The following is a 21,146-nucleotide window of genomic DNA, read 5'->3' on the forward strand; positions in this document are numbered from 1 at the left end:
AAATGTTGAACAATGGAATGTCTAACTGGTTTGCAAGGATTATTTCTGTAATGAAAGTTTCTAATTATGCTTTTTAAATAATTTTAAAAAACTAAAAATAAAGGTTACAAGCTGCCAAATCTTTTTTCGAAGCTCTGTTTCCTCTGCTGTCCAGCATCTGGAGGTGGAAGGCGGCAAGCCGGGGTGAGCTCTGCTGTATGTAGAGGTTTTTTTTTTCCTGGGGGGGTGGTATTGGCAAAACCACAGTTAATGCTGTAGTTGCTGGTGTAGTTTTAAATGTGACTGAAGGAGTACGCTGGAACTGGTAACCGTATTTCTGTGTGAAAGTGAGATGCTCATGGTTTTACTATAATCTTTTGTCCTTTGGCTCAACAAAGTGTTGAGTGAGCTTTGAAAGCTTCTCCTTAAAGGCAGCAGGGGTCAGCCCCTGAGTTGATTAAAAAGCATCTGGAGTCTCTCCTTGCTTTCCCAGGACACGAACGTATGGGGTTTTTGTATAGGAACCACGCAGGTGTTGCTGTGCTTTTTGCCCTTAGCCCACCCTCGATGCAAAGGTGGGCTATTGAAGGCAGGTCCTCGCTCTGGAGGAGTGTGACAGACGCTTGCTGGGGGAAGGTGCCTCTTCTCCTGGCGCTGTTCTGGTATGGCTACGTAGAGGGGAATCCCGAGGACGCGGAGATGGTCTGAGCTGCAGCTGGCGCAAGCTGGAGGTGTGTCACTGTCCATTTGTATTTTGTGTCTGAACTCGGTAACATCTGAATATCCCTCTAGATCAAGGATGCAAATGACTGGAAGGTGGAGACTTAAAAGCTGGCCTTCCGGTTTTCCTGTGTGGCAGGAGGTGTTAATGCTTCAAACGTTCTTTCTCCAGGATCGTTCTCTTCTGAACATCTGCGAGTGCTTTATGTGGCTGAATTTCTTGGGCTGATGAAGTACTAAAGATGGGGTTAGGTGTTGTGGTCGCAGCTCAGAAAGTGAGCTTGTTCTGCAGCTGGGCAAGATAAGCAGTGACTTGAGATCTGAGACGGTATATAAATGATCTGGTTTATTCTGAAGAGAACTATTTACAAAAGAAGTAGAGCATTGTTTTTACTAAAAATATGCCTTTATAGATTTTTATATGCATCTTATAAAAATGATACATTTATTTACATTACTGCTACATACAAAAATTACAGCACTGTGGTATATGTACATATCTACAGATACATTCTTTCTGCTTGTCCCTGCTGTGTGCTTTTCCCCTCTCAATCTAAGGGAATCGTTGCTGCAGCACCCAGACGCTTCCTTTCTTGGCTTTTTGGTTAAAACAATCTTGCTTTTTATAGCTGAGCGGGGAGTAGAGAGTTTGCCTGATGTAGAGGCATATCTGGAATTTACCATTCTAAGTAGGACAAATGCATGCAGCTATCGAGTCCTTGTGTAAGCAGCACTGCCTGTAACCTCCCTTCTTGCTTCTCTGTGCAAAGTTATTCTGTTGCCGTTAATTGATCTATTGTTCCACCTCGACGGCAAGTTGCTGATCTAAGTTTGTATCAGGATAAAGTGCTAGTGACTTGCCTTGCGTTTGCACTTGTCCCTTGTTTACAGTTGCTTCTTCCCTTGCAGAGTTTACCAAAGGGAGATGGATCCCTTTTCCCTCAGGCTAGTGTAATAACCATTTGCCCAAACAGTCATCTGTTACTTAACTGTGGGAAAGTTCTTTGTAACCTTAATCTCAGCAGGCATCTTTTCTCTGTGCAGTGTTTGAACAGTGACTGCAGCGCTACTGTTTTATTTGCCATTCTCTCAAAAGCAAGGCTGAGTGTTGTATTTAGAGCTGCTGATCCCACTCCTTCAATCTGCTTTGGGATCCTGAGTACCTGCTGGATTAATGTGCTTCCTCCATCTCATTCACTGGAGCCGATGTTTCCTTTATGCCACATGTCCTAGAAGCCTCAAGTATCACGAGTAGAGTGTCTTCTAACCCAACACTGCAAGGATGATTCCAGGCTCCGGGCCATGACAGGATGGAGATGAGTGTTTTAATGACAGCTCAAGGTGGAACAGTCAGGGCCTTGCTAAAACACAACAAATGAGAATGTGAAGGACTGCACGGATGAGGTTTTTGAAAACAAAACAACAAAACCTAGCTGCTATGTTAAGGCAGTTTCTGTTCCTGTTGAGTAGCAGCTCAGCACAAGGAGGTCTCCTTTGGTCTGTTGTCCAGTTTATTAAACCCAATTCTCTGCTATTTCTGGGTTTAGTAGTGCAGCTGAGTCTTCAGGGGTAAGGGGCTAGTTTTAAGAAACCATACCCAACAGGCACCGTGGAATATGCTGACTTTCCTCTTGCGATCTCTTCCATCATGGTTATTAAATAAATAAAATTGCAACAGGGTTCAGGTAGGTTCATCCGTAAATGAAGAGATGTTCTGTGCCTGCCCCCAGATGCCTACCCCTGCGACTGAATGAGTCGCTTTCCGCAAACGTGTAGCAGAAGGCACCTTTCTTCATCTCGTTGACGCATCTTCACTGGATAACATAAGGCCTTGCCTTAGGGTTACAGACAAACATCCATCCATCCTCGTGGGGGTGGGGTCCCCCACAGCTGCTGGGCATGTGGCTTGAAGAGAGTTCTTGGGGCCTGGGAAGTAACATCCGACAGCAGAAAAAAGGTCCATGAGGACCAAGATGTTCACATGGCTTTCCCCCAATAAGCAGAGCATCGTTTTCAAACAGCATATAAGAAAGCTGTTCCTAGGTATTGCTGGCATCCACCAACCTGTGCCTAATTTTGCAGGTATCAGTTTATGTTAATACATATGGGCATAACTGAGTCCTGGCAGCAGGAGCTGCGGAGCATGTGCCGTATGTCTGCCCTGTTGAGAGTCACAACGTAAGTGAGGTGGGAGGATGAGGACTTGCAATCCTGACAGCGTGCTTGGTGCTGCGCTAAGTCCCTTTCCCTCACTTGCACAAGCGGGTACAAGCAGATACTCAACAGTTGAGCATTGCCTAGAAAGGAGAGGGCAAGGTTTAGTTTCCTTCCCTGCCTGTGAGACTCCAGACTCCTCTCCCTGTAAGCAGCAAGCTGTATTGGTGGTGCTTTATCAAAGTATTTCCTGGAGCAGGGTCTGCAGTCCAGGTTTCATTGCTTTCAAGTAAATGGGTTTTACCACTCAGCTTTCCCACGATTGTTTTCAACCCCGAAGAGTACTCTGCTCCTTGCAACATGGACCTACCTCAGTGCAAATGATTTCATACCGATGTGGTAGTTTCATGCTAACAAGGAAATATGGGAATGTTCGAATCTTTGTAGGCAGAGGATATTTGTACTGAGGTATTATGGATGCCCTATCTCGTACATAAGTTGAATAATAATAAAAAAACCCAAGCCACCAACCTCTTACCTGCTTCTTAGAAGAAGGTGTTTGATACCTAATACTAGCAGAAATCTTGTTACTGTAAATAGTGAGCAGAGAGAGCAGCTCCCTGTAGGATGGTGTTTTAGCACCTAAGTTGCTGAGCAGGGCAGAGCTGAACGAGTACCTAGCTCTGTCTCCTGTGGGACAGTGTAGGCGGTAGCCTCTTTAAAGCAATGGGGAAACAAATTAGGGCCTGTGGGTATCAGAAGCTGGGAGAATGTGTGAAAATTGCATGACAGCAGCAGGACATCTCTGAACTTAGGCTGGCGTTCCTCGCTGGTTTATGATGGGAGACTGTGATAAAGAGAAGAGCTGTAAAGTGCCCATCCAGTGTGCAGGGAAGGTCCCTACTTAAGTATTGCAGGATTTCCAGCACCACTGTGTGCATACACCAGATAGCTACATTCCTTCTCGTTGCTTACAGCAAAGCAGGCTCTGATCATCTTCGGTCAAAAGGAGATTTGGCCACCTGCTCACTGAAGGGCTGAGCAGCAAATGACCCACAGGCAGGGACAATTACTCATCATTTTTGTCAGGCTGTAGCTAATGTTACTGTGTGGGGCAGAGTAAGCCGCAGAATTTCCAGAACTCTGTAGACGCACTAATTGCCTTTGGCTTTAGCAAAGGTGGATGCCTGCATGCTTTCTGAGGATGAAGCCTGCCAACCCAGCATCAAAGACCTTCTGACAACATTACAGGTAGGCTTTCAGTGAATTACTGATGAGGGTTTTGGGGGGCCTATCTAGTTGAAATGACAGGTTTCTTACTGCGTTTGGGAGGGGTACATCACTTTGGGGAAAGGTGTGTGACTTGCTGAAGCTCCACAACTACTCTTGGCCATTAGAGAGACAGTAGGTGCCCCGGGACTGAACATCCACAACTCTTATCTAGCTTGCAATCTGTTGTAGGTGGTCAGTCTCTTGGGGAGAAATCCTTAACATTCTGTGTAACTACAGACTCTGCAACCCATATCTCTGTAACAGGAGGGAGATAGAGAAGACAGTAACATCAGCAATCTTACAACTGCCTTGATCTGCACGGAGCCTGCATTCCCAGCAAGGGGTGACAGCTACGCAGAGCTGCAGGGGAGATGGTGCACAGGCAGGATCTGCAGCGAGGGCTCAACTTCCATGGAGAAAGCTACGCTTGTCAAAACACGGCAATGCTGGGGCCAGAGGGACCCCAGGCGCAGTGAGATGGGTGAAGGATATCACGGCTGCCAGGACGGGAGGGCAGTTTAAGTGACTCCCCTCTCTTCTCTTGCAGTCAGCCCTCTTCTTCCCCCTGTGCTCGCTGTGATGGCAGTTCTTAGTCACCTGCGCTGCTTTGTCTTGGGGCTGCTTATTTCCTTCTCCAGCACGAGAATGCTTTTAAGACAATCAGATTATTCTTCACAGCAGAAACTGGACTGTGTCAAAGCGCCTAAAATATACCCTGAAGTGTATCACTTCACTTAAAGAATAAGAAAAGTTTCTTTCTATTAGTACACACTGTCAATTTGCAAATCTCCAGTTCATGTAAACATTTGGTTCAGACCAGGTGCGGTGTAAATAGTGCAGAGTCTCAAAGGTTAACTCCTTTGCCCCCTTCTTTTTTCCTCAGTGGATCAGAGTTGGGTCCATCAGCAAGCTGTGCAGCTGCCCCACTCCCCATCTTGAAGCAGGAATTGTTGGAGAGGTTTCTCTTTTTCAAATTAATTTTTCTTGAAAAAGGAAAAAAGACGGTTCCCTTCTGCCCCAACGGGCTCGTTCCCCTGCTGTTCCGGCCTGAACACGGGGGAGGGTCTGGCACTCCGCTTTGTGCCGTAGCCACTGGAGAAGGAATAAGCAAGCTGGCTCCATTCCTTCGGGTGTTTGTCCATCAGCTGCTGGTCAATGACCCTGTGCATGTCATCCTGCAGCAAGGGGAGAGGAGAGGGTTGTTAGTGGCAGCTGACGCTCTAAGGGAGCTCGCGCAGGGATGCGGCTGAAATGGGTGTGAAACGTGCTGTGATGAGATGGAGGAGGGATGACAAGAGTGGGGACAGGTCCAGCTCCCCACCTGGCAGCAGGCTCAGCCTTGTTTGTTGCCGTGAGGCTTTTCAGTGAGCGAGGAAGGTAAATCACAAAGTTCTGAGGGATAACTTGCCCAGGTGGTCTCATGGAGGAGCATTGGGTTTGCTTGGGGCCCTGTGACACCCCTAAACTACGTTCCCCTGCTGTCTGCAGCTTGCAGATATCCCCTTTGGGGGAAGAAAAAAATAAAAAAGAACAAATGCATCTGAAAGCAAATGCCAGAAGAAGTAAGGATGTCTGTCCTGAGCAGGTCTCTGTGCTTGCCGTGTGGAGCAGGCAAGGCAGAGCTGCCTGCACAGCCAACAGTTACTGGGGCTTCTTTGGGGAAGGTGCCACTGGGAGCCGCCGGGCTGGGGCCAGCCGTGGGCCCACCAGACCCCGAGTGGGTTTTGCACCAGACTTACTGAAGTAGAACTGCACTTGTCCCTTAGACCCACTCCTTCCCTAGAGCCAGCAGAGCGGTGGGGGCTCTCTGACTGGCAGCTTGGCGTGCACAACCGCACTGTGGTTTTTTAGATATACCAGAAACACTCTGATTTAATCCGTGTTTGCAGCACAGGGAAATTGCTCTACACAAAATAATTAGTCAGTTCTGTTGCTGCTAATGACATGCTAATGTGTTCCTTGAAAACCTGGCTATCAATTCTACAAATTTTAAACCTTTAGATCCATTATTTCTGCTATAATTGCATATTTGAACTGTAGCTTAGTGAAAACGTGTGTACACAAACTAGCCCCACAGGAGAAATCAACCCTTCTCTAGCGGTTTGGTCCCTGATTAGGACTGAGGGTGCTACCTGGTAAGAACGAGGATACTCTGGATGGGCTGTAGTGGTGGAAGTGCTGTTCCTTCACCACCTTGTGCAGGGCAGCCCATCAGGGCAGCACTGAGACGGAAGGGAAGGTGCTGCCATTACCCCGTGGGTGCCCCAGCTGTTCTGTAGCTCAGTGTGGAATAAAACCAGCCAACTTGGACTGGAAACTTGAACGATGGCTAATCTCCTGTTGCAGCATTTTTTGCAGGGAAAAGGATTGATAGACATGGCCTGGACCTGATTTTAGTATGGAGACTTTCCCTGGAGAAGCAAGGGGATGCAGAGCTACGTGGACTAGGGAAGCTTTGGATCTTTTTAGAGCAGGTCTGGAAAGGGGAAAGGCAGAGGGGGAGTTAGAGGTTAAGGTAAACATCAACATTAAGGTGAAACAGGTTTCCAGAGGTGAAGCTGCCACATGAAAAGATACAGTGCTTAGATTCTGAAGGCACCTCTTCTAGCGAAAGAGGTAGGCACCCAGGCTCCAGTATGGCAGATCTGTGTCCTTGGTTAACCACATAACAAGGAATGAGTATGATTTTAATATATATTTTTATATATATACCAAAAAAATTATATATATATAAAAATACAGTATGCACTATTGAGAGTGTACTGCATTTGGGTCCCTGTCAGTCTGGAGTGTGAATCAGAGAGCACAGCACTTGGCTGTGGAGATTCGGGGTAGATGTACGCAGCAAGGCTGGAGCAGAGCCGCAGTCCCTGCCTTGGCACTGCGCAAGGGCACAGGAGTGTCCGGCGATGAGGAGGGAGGATGAACACTAGTGGTATGAGACCCCTCTGATGAAGAGGTCCCATAAGACTGGATAACATGGTACCAGTGTGCTCTGGGCGTTCCAGGCAGGAGTTTCCGCTCTTTGCAGAATGGGTGAGGCTGAAGGAGGTGCAAATGGCATGTGTCCTCTTCATGAGCTGGATCTGGGCTCCCTTGCATGAGATAAGGGTTGGAGATGCCCAAGGTGGCCTTGGGGGCTGGTGGCTGCGGCCACGCAGGCTGCAGATCTCTACTGACATTGCAGCATTGTCTAACCTAATGGTGCCCCTGTCGCTATTGCACTGAAGCCACTGAGCTCTCATTTCAGAGAAGCAGCCCTCGTTGCTTCCAAGTTTGCTCCATATTCCTTCCCTACTCCCCGTAACGCCCCTCCTGCCCCCAGTCAGATAATGATGAATACCAGCGGGGGTCAGACTGGGCGTGGGGGTGAGGTGTGCATCCACTCCTGTGCTATTGCTGTGCTAGGCTCAGATGTGCAGGATTTTGCTTGTGGCATATTTTATAGCCTGTATGATTACGTGCGTACAGAAAACTGTAATCTTGTTGATGGTCCTTGGTGAGGTGCAGACTAGAAGTCTGCAAGAGCAAAATTTTATCAAATTAAAGCCTCCATTTATGCTCAGCTAAAGCAAAGATTCTCATCCCATTTTATCAGAAGCCTTAACCTTTGCAAAGTAGGCCCCAGTATTTTGGGGACTGTAAAAACACCTGACTTGTTTTGTGCCTCTGTGTTTGAGCTTCTATTCTGGGGACATTAGGTGCTTGGAAACTGTTTTGCTGTGTGGTGCTTGGCTGCTGACTGGGGTTAAAGCACGGCAGGGTAAGACCTCACCATGAGGTGCAGGATGCTACCCCTTGTGCCCTGGCCTGATGCTGGGTGTGGGGGATGGTGTGCGTGCAGAGTATCGGTGGGTGATGGAGATCCCCCACTGGCCCCTCTTGCCAGATGATGGTGAGGACAGGGACGGATGTGGGTGACAGTGGCAGTGAATGGAGCACGTGACGGGATGGCGGGTGCTTGGCGAGAGTGTGGGGAGCTCACCTCAAAGGCAGGAGGGGTGTACGACTAAAGCTGTTGGTACAGGAACTGAGAAAGGCCACTAGATCAGAAACCAAAGGAGCCAGATAGTAAAAAGCCCTGAGGAAGCAAACTGTAAGCAGGAGAAAGAAAAGAAAAGAAAAAAAAAAAAAAAAGAGAAACGAAAACACAGTGGAGTTGAAACAGGAGCGAGGTTTTATGGGAGAGGTTTCTACCGGTCAGGCTGGTTGTTAGTAGAGTCAGAGTCTTGCATGGTCTGCAACAAATTACTATAAATGGCCCAGACCTTTCCTCTTGTATCTCCTTGTTTCCTATTAAAGTAGCCCTCCCTCAATGCTAGTTTCCAGGAGGAGACAGCTTTGTCTGCTCTCAGGGGCTCTCTGCCTTTACATGGGTTTTCCCCACTGACTCCACACAGAGCATCTCCAGGGCAGCTGCTGAACTGCCGTGGGTTTGTTTTTTTTTTTTTTTACCTTGATGGAGGGTGAGATTTTAGCTTCTCCATCTTGCCGGATCTTCTGAATTGATGAAAACAGTGCAGCCAAACTGTGAAACAATCGCCACAATCTCTCCCACCTTTCTGCTCCATTATGGGAATGCAAGGACGTGCGGTGTCCACACGTCCCCAAGGCTGCGCCTGCCCAGGGACATCTCCGTCTCCTGCACGGACACCTTCCCTCCCTGGGCCACAGCACGTTATTCTGCAAAGTGTATGTTATCCACACTGCGAGCAGCCATGAGATATACTTTTTCTCCATTTTAAATGGGTATTCCTGTATGATTAATTAACAGCTCACATCTGAGAGGCTTTGGAGCAGAGGAGGGCTGTTTCACCCCCCTGAGCACCACTGCATCACTGGCTCCTGCAAAGCCAAAAGCAAAAGTTCCTATCTATGGCCGCTGCAGCTGAGAATGCAGCAAACCCATAGGGAGGGGGGGGAAAAGTTACCCAAAGGTGCTTCCTGGGCTGCGTGCCACCCAGACCCTGCCCTGCGGTGACCGGGGGCTGCTCACCTGCCAGGCCTCCAGCTGCTGCGAGAGGTTCACCTTCTGCTGGATGGCGTCCAGCAGCTGGCTGTTGAGGGACATCATGTCGATCTTGCACTTGGCCAGCTCCACCTCCACCGCGTTCTTCCTGGGGGAGAGTGAGAAACTGGGGCATGTGATTTTTTTTTTCTTTTTTTTTCTTTTTTTTTTTTTGTTTAAAAGAAGTGTTAAACATATCCTCGAGGAGAAGTCAACAATTTCTTTCACTGGCAAATCCCCAAATCCTAAGCTCCATCTCCATCATATTCTGGACAATCTATTCATCTGAAGAGTGGGCCAGAACATCATTACTATAAAACCAGCAGATTTCTGGTAAGCACACTATGAAGAATGCATATGAAGATGAATATGAAGATATTCCGATACACTGCTGTGTAGGATAATATAGAATCATAGCATGGTTTGGGTTGGAAGGGACCTTTAGAGGTCATCTAGTCCAAGCCCCTGCAGTGAGCAGGGACATCTTCAGCTAGATCAGGTTGCTCAGGGCTCCTTCCAATCTGGCCTTGAATGTTTCTAGGCATGGGGCCTCCGCAACCTCTCTGGCCAACCTGTTCCAGTGTTTCACCACCCTCATAGTAAAAAAATGTTTTCCTTATATCCAGTCTAAATCTACCCTCCTTTAGTTTAAAACCATCACCCCTTGACCTGTCACAGCAGGCCTTGCTAAAGAGGTCACCCCCACCCTTCCTACAGCCCCCCTTTAAGCACTGGGAGGCCGCAATAAGGTCTCCCCGCAGCCTTCTCTTCCCCAGGCTGAACAACCCCAGCTCTCCCAGCCCGGCCTCGCAGCAGAGGGGCTCCAGCCCTCGGAGCATTTCTGTGCCCCCTCTGGCCCCGCTCCAGCAGCTCCGTGTCCTTCTTGTGCCGAGGAGCCCCGAGCTGGAGGCGGCGCTGCAGGGGGGTCTCACAGAGCGGGGCAGAGGGGCAGGACCCCCTCCCTCGCCCTGCTGCCCACGCTGCGGGGGATGCAGCCCAGGGGATGGTTTGTCTTCTGGGTTGTGAGCGCACATTGTTGGCTCATGTCCAGCTTTTCACCCCCCAGCACCCCCAAGTCCTTCTCCACAGGGCTGCTCTCCATCCCCCCATCCCCCAGCCTGTATTGATACTGGGAGTTGCCCCAACCCAGGTGTAGGACCTTGCGCTTGGCCTTGTTGAACCTCATGAGGTTCTCACAAGCCCACCTCTCCAGCTTGTCCAGGTCTCTCTGGATGACATCCCGTCCTTCTGGTGTGTCAGCTGTACCGCTCAACTTGGTGTCACCTGCAAACTGGCCGTGGGTGCACTCAATCCCACTATGTCACTGATGTGTATGGAAGTGTGCCTGGACACACGCAGGATCTACCATTAAGAATGGAGATCTAAACAAGGTAGAATCTACGTTTAAATATTTTTTCCTTTTCTTCTGTTTACTAATTTATGGGAAAGGAAAAGTTATGTGCTAAAACCCAAACGATCCACGTCTGAACACTTGGTCGGTAAGTTGCAATATAAAACAAACAAAACCCATTACAGAGTACAACTCTGCTTTTAGCTGGGACTTGGACTAAAGGAAGGAAGAATGTTTATCAGAACATATGCTTTTAAGAATGACAAATTGTTAAAGTTGTTTGAATTAAATGTTATGCTCTAAGGAAATTTCCCAACTTCAGTGGGGTTGTGCCGGCGCTTGGCAACACCGCTGCTGTGTTTCTTTTGAGGCATTTGGTGGCCGCCGGGCACGTGATACCATGGCCAAGGTTGCCCAAAGGGCCTGAGTGCTCAGTGGCTGAGATGTTCCAGCTGCTACTGGCTAGTGGAGAGGAACTGTCCTCTAGGAAAGAGCAATTTCCGAAGCTGCCCAAGCTGGGAAATGCTGCTCACCAGGATGGGAGCACACACCTTAGGTTTCTGGTTAACTGCTGTGTCTTTGGGAAGCTGTAATGTGACTTGCTGGGGACCATCTTTCCTTGCAAAAATTTTTGGGAGAAATAATTGCATCTTATTAACTGTAGCTAATTCATTGCCTCCTAATAGCTCCCTTGTGCTCCTCTGCAGAAGAGCAATTTGGGAATTTGTGTTTATATTCCAGGTAGCAGTTGCCTGACACCTCCTATTATAGGAGCCTATTTTCCTATTGCTTTCTGTGTTGCCAAACTTCAGCTTCAAGCTAAAAATTTTCCATGCCAGCTGTCTGCCTCAGGCAGTGATTTTATTTCTGTTCTGAGTTAGGGCTTTTTTTTTTTGGGGAGGGCTTCAACAAAAGTGACTTAACCCTTGAGGTGCGAGGTGGGAAAGATATCAGGAGCCTCCCAGGTGGCTCGCTGCCTGAGAGCAGCCTGCTCAGTCTGTGGAGGGATGTTTTCATTTCTAGCAACAAGATGCTCTTGTCTGCTTTCACTTGCAGCCACTTTCTGCTCATTAATCACCCACCACTCACCCATGCACACTTGTCATGTCTCCCTTTCTCTGGGCTCCTGCCGCTGCAGGACAGTCAGCCGTAAATATTAGTGCTTTGTCCCAGCGGGGTCATTAACCACCATGGAGAAGCTGTACCCTTCCACTCCCGGCTATGGGTTTGAGCACCTTAAATAGCCTTTTGTTGTGAAGCTCCTTGTTGCTCCTTGGATATTACTGGGGGATTTATTGCGGTGGCAGTGTGTTGCCATAGCCACAGCAGAACCAGCAACCCACACGCACTGGAAATGTCAGAACTACCTCTCTGCACCCAGCAGAGCAGCTGGGATGCTCCTGACTTTTGCCAACAGATGGAGGTGTTACAGAGGACAGCGATGGAAATTTGGTAGCTGACTACCTGGGTGAGAGCTGCATGGATGATCAGGTCATTTAAGAAAAAGACGAAGGGATTGTGCATGCTGATTTAGTTCCCCACATCCTCAGAGGTGCAATGCTCTCGTGCTCCTCCTCTTGCTGAAGGTTTGAGTATTATGTGTTTCCATAAGAAGATGGACTGGTGACGTCCTGGCCAATCTGCTTATTGAAGAGATTATCAGATGTATCCTTTCTATCTAGAGCACAGGGGCATGAATATTCCTGCCCCTCTCCTTGGGCCAAAGGGTGCTCAGGGAAGTGTGGCAACCCCAAGCACAGAGCCAGGGAAGGCGGTGGTTTGGGGTACGGGGTAGCAAAACTGCACAGGAGGATGGGAAGAATAAGAAGTCAAAACAGTGGGAGAATTCTGAAAGGAGAAATAGAGAATTACAGAACCGGCAATGCAAAAAAGACCCTGGAACAGGAAAGGAGAGTGCAATATCAGAGAAATGGTTTAGGGAAGAAGCCCAAGCAGGGCTTTAATGGGGATGGGCAGGAAAGCAGGATTGTGTGTCTGGAAGAGCAAAAGAAGAAAAATATGACAAATAGGGCAGACCTAGTGCTTCCATTTAGTTCCCTGAAGTTCTCTCTGCCTTGCTGTGACTCAGACCAGCCATAGGGATGGCAAAAACGTGGTTCACAGCATCTTCCTAAATGCCCCCAATCCTGCCATGGGGCAGCTCTGGAAATCGGCGTCTCCTGCCCTGTTCCCAAGCTCTGGGCAGCATTTCCCAACACCAGCTAAGCCAAAATTCACTCCATCACTTTTGTAACAGCTACTGAAATTCGTGGAGGGTAGGAGAAACCCACCGGGACAGCATCTCCAGCCAAGGCACTCCATAATTGCCAACCCAGCTGGGCTTTGGCTGTTCACATCACTTACTTGGCAATGGCCTCATCTCGGTCCCTGATGGCTTGCAGGAGCCGTTCATTTGTCTCCTTGTCTTCGGCAGTACCTCGCAGCCGGTCCCGTTCCTCCTTCAGCGTCGTCATTTCCACACTCAGCAGCGTGACCTGTGGGCAGAGGGAGGGCATGAAACCCAGGGTGGCTCAGACATATTCACCATGAGTGGGGGAAGAAAAAGACACATGGGCCAACCTGGCAGCTGAGCTCTCCTGCTTGTAGGAGAAGCTGTGTCTGTTGGGAAGGGGCTCTTAGCGCTGGTGCAATCCCCCCTGAAATGTGGGGTTTGAGCAAGATGGGTCACCTGGACAGCCTCAGTAACATGCAGCAACAGCACTGAAAGCTGTGCGGGGCAGGGCCCGCCTGCAACTTTGCTGTCGCTATGGCATTAGTGCTGAAATATTGCCCCTCTCCAAGCGGTTTGTCCTGTGCGTGCATCCTCTGAGTCTGCCTGTTGTATTCTGGTCTTTCCAGAGTTAAATTATTGTAAACATCATTTAATAGCAAAAAAGATTTTTTGGAGAGGCCATTATGTCTCCTGAAGTAGTATGAAGCTGAAGACAAAGGATGTGCAAATTCCCTTTCACGCCATGGAAGGTGTTACTGGCACATCTTACAATTTTAATTAGACTTTAAAATATGTGTGGAGTCTTAAATAGTCTGAGAAATGATCTATTGTTTTGGTCCTGTGCAGAGTGAGTTAATAGGGTGTGAAATCATGTAAGGATTGCATTAGCACAGCTTTGTAATATTTCATACACCTTTAATTTCTTTGTCTAGGGCACACACATGCTCTGTTACGCTACTCCACCAACTGGAAACCCCTCCAGCATTTGACCCACCTTCTTTCTCTAAATGCAGCTCAGTAGTGCTTGAATCCTCAAAGAAATCTTTGAATAGAGGGCAGTTAAAAAGGGCTCATCACATCGGTGGCATGGGAGGGTCTGCCATTAGCATGGCATGTTGGGTTGCGGGGGGGTGGGGTGGGGTGTGGGGATGGCGGGGTGTGGGTGTGGGGGGAGGGGGGCGAAAACGCGCCCTGTCTGTGCGCAGAGGCTCGGTGCTGGGGCTGCCAGGGAATCGGGGAGCTCTGCCCGAGCTGTGCCCTCCCGCAGACCAGCATGGGAGGCACCTCAGAGCAATGATGTGCTGGAGAACAGTGGTGGGTGCTATGTGAAAGGTGCTGAGCACCGCTGAAATCCCGGGGGACAGCAGATCAAGACGCCCCAAAAAACTGCATTTGGGGATATAATCGTAGAATCATAGAACGGTTTGGCTTGGAAGGAACCTTTAGAGGTCATCTAGCCCAACCCCCTGGAGTGAGCAGGGACAGGGATTTGGGCTTTTAACATTTTTTGTCTGTGTTTCAGGTAAGGATGAGATGCTACAGAGGGAGGAAATGGACCAGGCAGAAGGTGTGAAACCACTTTCCATGGGCAGGAGTGATTCCTGTCTCCACCAGCTCACCTTGCTCTCAGGCAGGAGCAGTGAATGTGTATGGTGCTACCAGGTCCCAAAAGCTGTTTAGGAGGAGTTCCCCTTTTATTGTATCAATGCCAGTGAGGGTGCAGAGGGCTGTGGAGGCAGCGATGCACTGCTACCCGGGGTGGACCAAATTTCTATGTGCATTGATTTTTCTTTAGTACTGAACTGACGTCAATGTTGCCTCTTCTATGGGAGGTGGGAATAATTATTAACCTTTAGCAAGTGTGAGGCTGGGTTATGGGCAAAGCTGCGGGATGCGTGTACTTGCTGCGTGAAGCTGCAATGCTTCTCTAATAGCAATGTCTGCTGCATGTGTAGTTATGCCTCATCTTTCACCATATAACACAGAGGTGTGAGAAGACAGTAGAACTGCAGTCTTCCCGTTACTCCCTAAATATTCAGAGCTTTGCTAGTCAGGGACCCCTAAAAGCAGAGACGGTGGTTCAGACTTGCGATCCAGGGTGGGTTCCCTGGGCCTTCCTGGCTGGGGAGTTCAGGGAGACCAGCCACAGCAAAAAGCAATCAAGTGCTGGTAGATCCTGGTGTCCTGTCAAGGTCTCATGTGCCCAGGAGCAGTGGTAAGGAGGTGCTGCACCCAGACAAGCAGGCTGGTGTATGGATGGTTGCTCAAAATCTGTGAATAAGCCTCTAACGGTCTCTGTCAGCACAGGACCGTGGCAGCACAGCCAGAGGAGTGTCTGAGCTCATGTTGCACTAGGGGCACAAGTATGGACCCTTGAAGGTGTCTCTTGTTGGTCTCTGAGTTGGTCACATCACTGAGAGGAGCAGTTCTTGGGGAAGGACAGGTACCAGGGCTGCGCCCTCATCACAGTCTGCCTCTGATCAGAGGCAGTAGCTTTGCCAGCAAGCCTGCTTCCCATCCTTGTACACATGCAGCTGTCACTGCTGGGGTTATTAATGATGCTCTCACTCTTTTTCCTTCGGTCCCGTGGTGGGAGCTCCCATAGCCCTGCACAAGGCTGTCAGACCTTAGGTTGTGCTGACTTGCTGAACAAGGATGCGTTTTCTCTTCTCTTCTCCAAAGGGGTATGGCAAAAGGGCAGTATAGCACTGCTGACAAGACCAACCAAGGGCATTAATCCCATTCCCTGCTCAAATGCAGTTGGTACTGCACAAGCAGGTGCGCTAGAGGCTACTTCTGCTGCAGCCTCCAGATCCCTTCCAGCATTTGGAAGCTTGTCCCATAGAGATAGGGATTGCAGAGCATCTCCTTGAAAGCCTGCTTCCTTTGGCGGCTGTTGGCATAGGCCCTCAGCCACAGCCGATGCCACGTTCAGTGGGATGCAGTGTGATTATGTGCTTTGGGTGTGGTGTTGGTTTTGGTGTTGGATCATTTACTGCTGTTCAGATTGTCTTAGCCAGTCCCTGTTGGCCCTGGAGTGCTGCCTGGTGCCAGGCTGGCCATGATTAAGATTCTCTAGGTGTGCATTTATGAGGGTTTTGTGATGCTGCTGTGGAAGGGCCCAAACTTTGCACCATGCCCAGCACAGCAGCGCTGGTTTGTCCATCCAGTGGTTGCGTACACCCTTTATGAGGACTTAGTGCGAGCAAGACAGGTCACACTGGATATCTAGGGGTTTCCAGTACCCCGTATCAAGCAGCCTTGTGCTTTGGGGTCTTCTGCTGAGAAGAACTTAAGTGTGACAGGTTGGTTGAAAAGCAGGTTGGGGGAAAGGTTTAAAGGAAATTTGGCTGCTTGAGGTGGTGTCTGGGATGGGCCCCAGACATCTTGTCAAAAACTCTGATAGTAAATGCATGAAGCCTCTGCACTGAGCTTAACAGAATCTCCCTTATGGTTTTGGCCCAAATTCTCCTAGGTTATTTATTATGTTGAGCTATTCTATGGAAGGCATGTCTTGGAGGATGAACACTGGAGTTACAAGACCACACGTAAAGAGTGGGAATTGCTAACCTGGCTGTGTAGTCGCTGCAGCTCCTCCAAACTCTGCCTCAGCTTGCCCCGTTCTCCCTCCATTAATTCCCTCAGGGCTCGTGAATCCTCGCTTGTTCGCCTGATCTGTTCCTCTAAGGTGTCGTCATCACTTCGTCGAGAGCTCTGACAGTGGGAGAGAAATCTCTTGCTCAGATTTCACTTTAAAAAAGGCAACTGCATTAATTTGATACTGGTTTGGGATGGGGGGTACTAGACAAGGAAAAAGAAAGTGTGAATGTGACTTTGGTAGTGTTTCGATTTTGTTCCCATATACCTCCACAGCAGAAACATGCTCAGCCAAGGGTAGTGCTTCTACATATGATAAAAAGAGCATGCAGACATGTTGTCACCTTAGCATAAACCACATTTACGGAGACCTACTGACCGCTTGGTAACATAGCTATGGCCTCTGTGTTTGTAGACCTTTTGCAAGACTCTATTTTTTCATTTAACAAATACAGCTTCACCACTCTGCTCAGCTCTTACCAGCTGCACAAGTACTGAAACGAGGAGGGCGAGTACTCCCACGCAGGCCTGCAGTTGCAGGGTCTGCGCCGTCTTCCTCACCATGGCATCTCAAATAAGTCATACTGGCAATGCAACCAGCTTGTGGGTGATGGAAATAGGCCTGATTCGAGCCATTGCAAAAAGTGAGGTGTTTTTTCAAAATTCTGTGCTCCCACGGATGCGGAGTGGTCCTCCATGCCACCCCCTCCTCTCCAGCAGCCCTGGGACCATAACCCACAGACACTGCCTTGTGCCAGCAAAACCCTTCACCTGGCTGTGGATTTGAGTGTGGCAGCTCTTGCCAAGGCATTTGTACCCAGTGTCAATTTGCAGGGGCAGGACCTACCCACATAGGGGTTATGATGGTTTTGTGATACTGTTGCTAATAAAGCAAGGATTAAAAAATCCTAAGGGAGATAACTGAACTGTGATGTATAAGACAATCTGCAGTGTTTGCATGTTGAAACTCTAACTTACTGCAAATCTCAAAGAAAGCCTACTTTCATTAGTTTTCCTGAATGACTCCCAGACCAGTGACGGTTGCATCATCTTGAAACTTCTGATGGTCTGAGCACTGCAGGCTGAAACCCCCTGTGCTGGCTTGGCTCTTGGCTGACCATTTGAGACACATAATGCAGGCTGTGCACTGTGGCAGTCTATCTCTGTGGGACACAGAGGTTTTCTCAGAGACTGAGGACTTCAGGATCCAGCAGAAGCCTGCAGCAAGCTCAGTCACCTGGGCAAGGGGCCATACACAAGCCAAGGTCTATCTGTGCCACCAACTTACCGTGGAGTCTGCCCCATCCAGCACGTTTTGTATCAGTCTTTTCAGCTCGCTGAGAGCTGCCCGTAGGCTGCCAGCTGGGACATCTTTGGCTGATGAGGTTTCTGAGGACTCGTCCATGGATGAGTCTGTAGAGACTGCTGAGTCTGCGCTGTCATTTCCTCTGAGATGGGAGCAGAGATATCGCACTTGGCAATATGCTTCCCAGAGCTGCAGCCTCAGCTGGAACAAGAGAGCCTGACATTAGCCTGAGAGCTCAAGGCCATGGAGATCCTCCTTCCATGGTGAAGTGAGGCACGTGGTGGCCAAACCTCACAAATATTTGTCTAGATTGCTATGTTGGCTTTGAAATGGATGCAGAGATTTACTTTCATATGGTCAAAAGGGTGTTGATACCAGGGCTGAGACCACAACCCCAATTTTCTGGCTCTTGGTTCAGCTCCAAATCCAGATCAGATGTATTAAACTCTCTCTCCCTCTGGAGCTGGTCACACAAGTTCATGGGCTTTCCCAGGGGCCAGAGGGCAAATACCTGTTCTCGTTCTTGTTCCAACTCCTCTGCCTCCATGCTCTGCTCTATCTCAGATAGCAGGGATGTGCTCGTTGTGTTGAAATTTTGGAGACTTCTCTCCTCACTGAGCTCTTCTACCTTCCCCTGCAGCTGCCGGTAGGACAGCCGCACCTCCTGGAGCTCCAGCTGGCTTTGGTGCAGCTTGCAAGAAAAAAATCAATGAATTTGTCAAGGAAGCAGGAAAAAAAAAAACTATTAGTGGAGGTGATATGGACTGGATGAATCTCTTGGTTTGTGAAGGAACTGAGAGGGACGAATGGGTGTCACGAAAGAGGGTTTCCAGCCAGGAGGAATGTACTCTTGGCTGGTATTGCTATTTATTGGAGCTTAATAATCTCCAAATGTCATTAGAGACTGTTTAGACTCCAGAATATCCTGAAAGATAAAAATAGCAGGTTAATCAGCACTAAAATGAGGAACATGGTGAAGAAGTTGTGACTTAGATAAAAAACTTTGCTGAAAACAACACAGCAGGAAGTGAATCCAAACAGAAAAGTAATATAGAACTCTTTTAAAAAATCCATACATGTGTATTAAATAAAAGGGAAAAAATATTCAGGGCTGTTTTGGAGAGCTAGGGATTCAATGGTTGTCAACCCACAGAAGAGAAACGAAAAAAATCTTGCTCTCTACTAAGTTGTCTGAAGCTGCAAAGGTGCCGGCTTGCTCTCTGAGGAGCGATGTTTGGTGACACATGGCTGGGAACACCGTGGGGCTTGTTGGGAAGCTATCTGAGCAGTGAGAGCTACAAGGGCAGTTACTGCCGCCTGGGACAGCAGGGTCTAAAGAAGCTCCTTCTGGAGCCCATTCTATTATTAAAAAATAAAGTAAAATGAACTGCAGCCAGAATTCCCTGCTTCCTTTTACATTTCCCTCATTTCCCCAGCACCCTGTCCCACTCCCTTGCTCAGATCTCCCTCCCAAGCCGCTCTTTGCTGCCAAGATGCCCCATTGTGGCTCCTGTTATCTGTCCTTATGGGGAACACCCAGGACCTTGCTTGCTGCCATGCTTACATGAGCCTTTTTATTCTTCCGATTGTTTTGTATCCCAGTTCCTCATTATCTTCCTGGTCAATTTTACTCCAAATCATGTCTTTTCCTCCATTTTCCCCCCCTTCCCTGTCCCATCACTGCCTCCTCACCTGCAGGTCCTTGTCATGGCTTTGTCTCTCCAGGATGAGGACTCGGTCCTGCAGCTCCTCCACGGTTCCCTGGAGCAGGTCGTTCTCCTCCATCATGGCACTAAGGCGATGCTCCAGCTCTCGCTTTCTGTCTGTCAGCATTTTGATCTGCGGAGGAAAAGGCAGTGTGGGACCCCGCACATTCCAGGGAGCAGAAAGGAGGGAAATCACATTCCCAAGAGAGAAATGAAACAGCAGAAAGCAAAAGTATGCACATACATATCCTGAACCTGTATGAGAGAAACTACCTCTGTGTGTGGTTTAAAGCTCAGGAAGGCTCTGAAAGGAAACTCCTCCTTCCCTAGGCTGCAGGGGCAGCTCCAAAGGGTCTGGGTGTCCATTGGCAGGAGGCCAGGGAGCAGGCAGAAATGTCCAAGCAGATTAAGTGAAGAGCAGCCCTGCTGACCCCTTGTACCTTAAAATTTGCAAGACTGGGCAAAACTAGTTACTTTTCCTGGCTGATCCCCAACTAAGCATCACGGTGTTTTCACCTGTATGTGCGCTGGAAACCGCAGAGTGAGCCTGCGGGATTCTGCTCCCTGCAGGGCTGTGCCACAGCACTGCCCACAAGCTTTTCTTAATTGCTGCATGTTCGCCAGGTCCTCACCAGGGATTTTTCTGTCTTTTTATGTGTGAAGACTCCTTTCTGTGCCATGCTTATTTTTAGTCTCCCGGTGATCGGTTGCCTTTAAAATTGGCTCATTTCTTTTAATTGTCAAGGGCAGTGATTTCAGGTGAAAAGGGACAACATGCCAAGCAAAACCTCTGTGATTCAGTTAGCTGGGAACAGTGCACAGGATGAATCAGCACTAACCAAGGTCACTTCTTGTTTAACCAAGAAATAGGAACCTTTTCCCAGATTAGTACACGCAGGACCTCTGGGGACTGGGTATGCCATTTACTAGTCTAGTATAACCCTAAATATTCCCTATGGCTTCCTTTCAATTCATGGACCACAGACAAATTCAGCAACTTCCCACTGCTTTCTTGGCCTCTTTGGGACCTTGCCTCTTTGTTGCTTTCCAGGATGCTGGAAAGATTTGGCTGCATGAAGGAATATTAGAAAAGTGTGTGGATTTGCTATTTTTGCAGGGTAAAGGCTGCTGTAGGTATTAGACAGCTGCTCTCAGGTGAGTAATGGTTTCTGAGCTATCTCTTCCCACCACCATCATGATTTGCGTGGGCTGGCGAAAAGGGATGTGAGAAAAATAACAGGTATGATACAGAGATTGTATCAAGAGTTCATATTTGGTACCCAAACCAGTAACGAACTCTCTGTGAATGATGGTGTAACAGAAAAAACAGCTCTGCCATGGGCCCTGGGCCATAGGAAAGGCACAGGGGGAAAGTTTGGATTTGGAAAGCAAGAGACAGGAAGGAGGTGAGGAGGCAAGGTTAGGCATGCACCGTGACAGGCATGCATGATGACAGCAACGCATGCGCGGGCAAACCCTTTCTGAGCCTCTATACTTACTTCAAGGACCTGCTGCTCCCCACCAAGGGGAGGGGAAGAAAAGGCGAGGGACCAACAGGGAGCAGGTGGGAGCGGGAGAAAAGAAGAAATTGAGAGATTTTAAGGAAAAGCTTTTCCAGACAGCTTACAAATAAAAAAAGCGGTAGGCTGGTAGAGTTGGACGTCTTCTACCCCTCTGGTTCCTGCCTACATGGTCTCCAGTGACCCCATCAAGAAAGGGAAGAAGGAGGAAGGTAATATTATTTCTGCTAATGTACCAGAGGCAAAACAGGCAGGCACTCCTTGCTTTCCCATGTGCGTGGCTCAGAGGCAGGAGAGGAT

At 48.7% G+C, this 21,146-nt stretch overlaps 1 protein-coding gene across 1 annotated transcript in view; it reads right to left on the reverse strand.

Moving 5' to 3' along the window:
* Positions 1 to 931: 931 nt before the first annotated feature.
* BICDL1 (BICD family like cargo adaptor 1) overlaps positions 932 to 21,146 on the reverse strand; it is a 51,892-nt gene continuing 31,677 nt past the window's right edge. Inside the window, exons 4-10 of the mRNA XM_075110318.1 lie at positions 19,313 to 19,459; positions 18,132 to 18,311; positions 17,603 to 17,821; positions 16,288 to 16,431; positions 12,849 to 12,979; positions 9,122 to 9,242; positions 932 to 5,300 (exon numbers count right to left, since the gene is read on the reverse strand). Coding sequence (XP_074966419.1) covers positions 5,100 to 5,300; positions 9,122 to 9,242; positions 12,849 to 12,979; positions 16,288 to 16,431; positions 17,603 to 17,821; positions 18,132 to 18,311; positions 19,313 to 19,459 — 1,143 coding nt within the window. The 3' untranslated portion in view covers positions 932 to 5,099. The remainder of the gene's footprint in view (positions 5,301 to 9,121; positions 9,243 to 12,848; positions 12,980 to 16,287; positions 16,432 to 17,602; positions 17,822 to 18,131; positions 18,312 to 19,312; positions 19,460 to 21,146) is intronic.

This window comes from Phalacrocorax aristotelis, chromosome 15 (assembly GCF_949628215.1).
Source record: "Phalacrocorax aristotelis chromosome 15, bGulAri2.1, whole genome shotgun sequence".
NCBI lineage: Eukaryota > Metazoa > Chordata > Aves > Suliformes > Phalacrocoracidae > Phalacrocorax > Phalacrocorax aristotelis.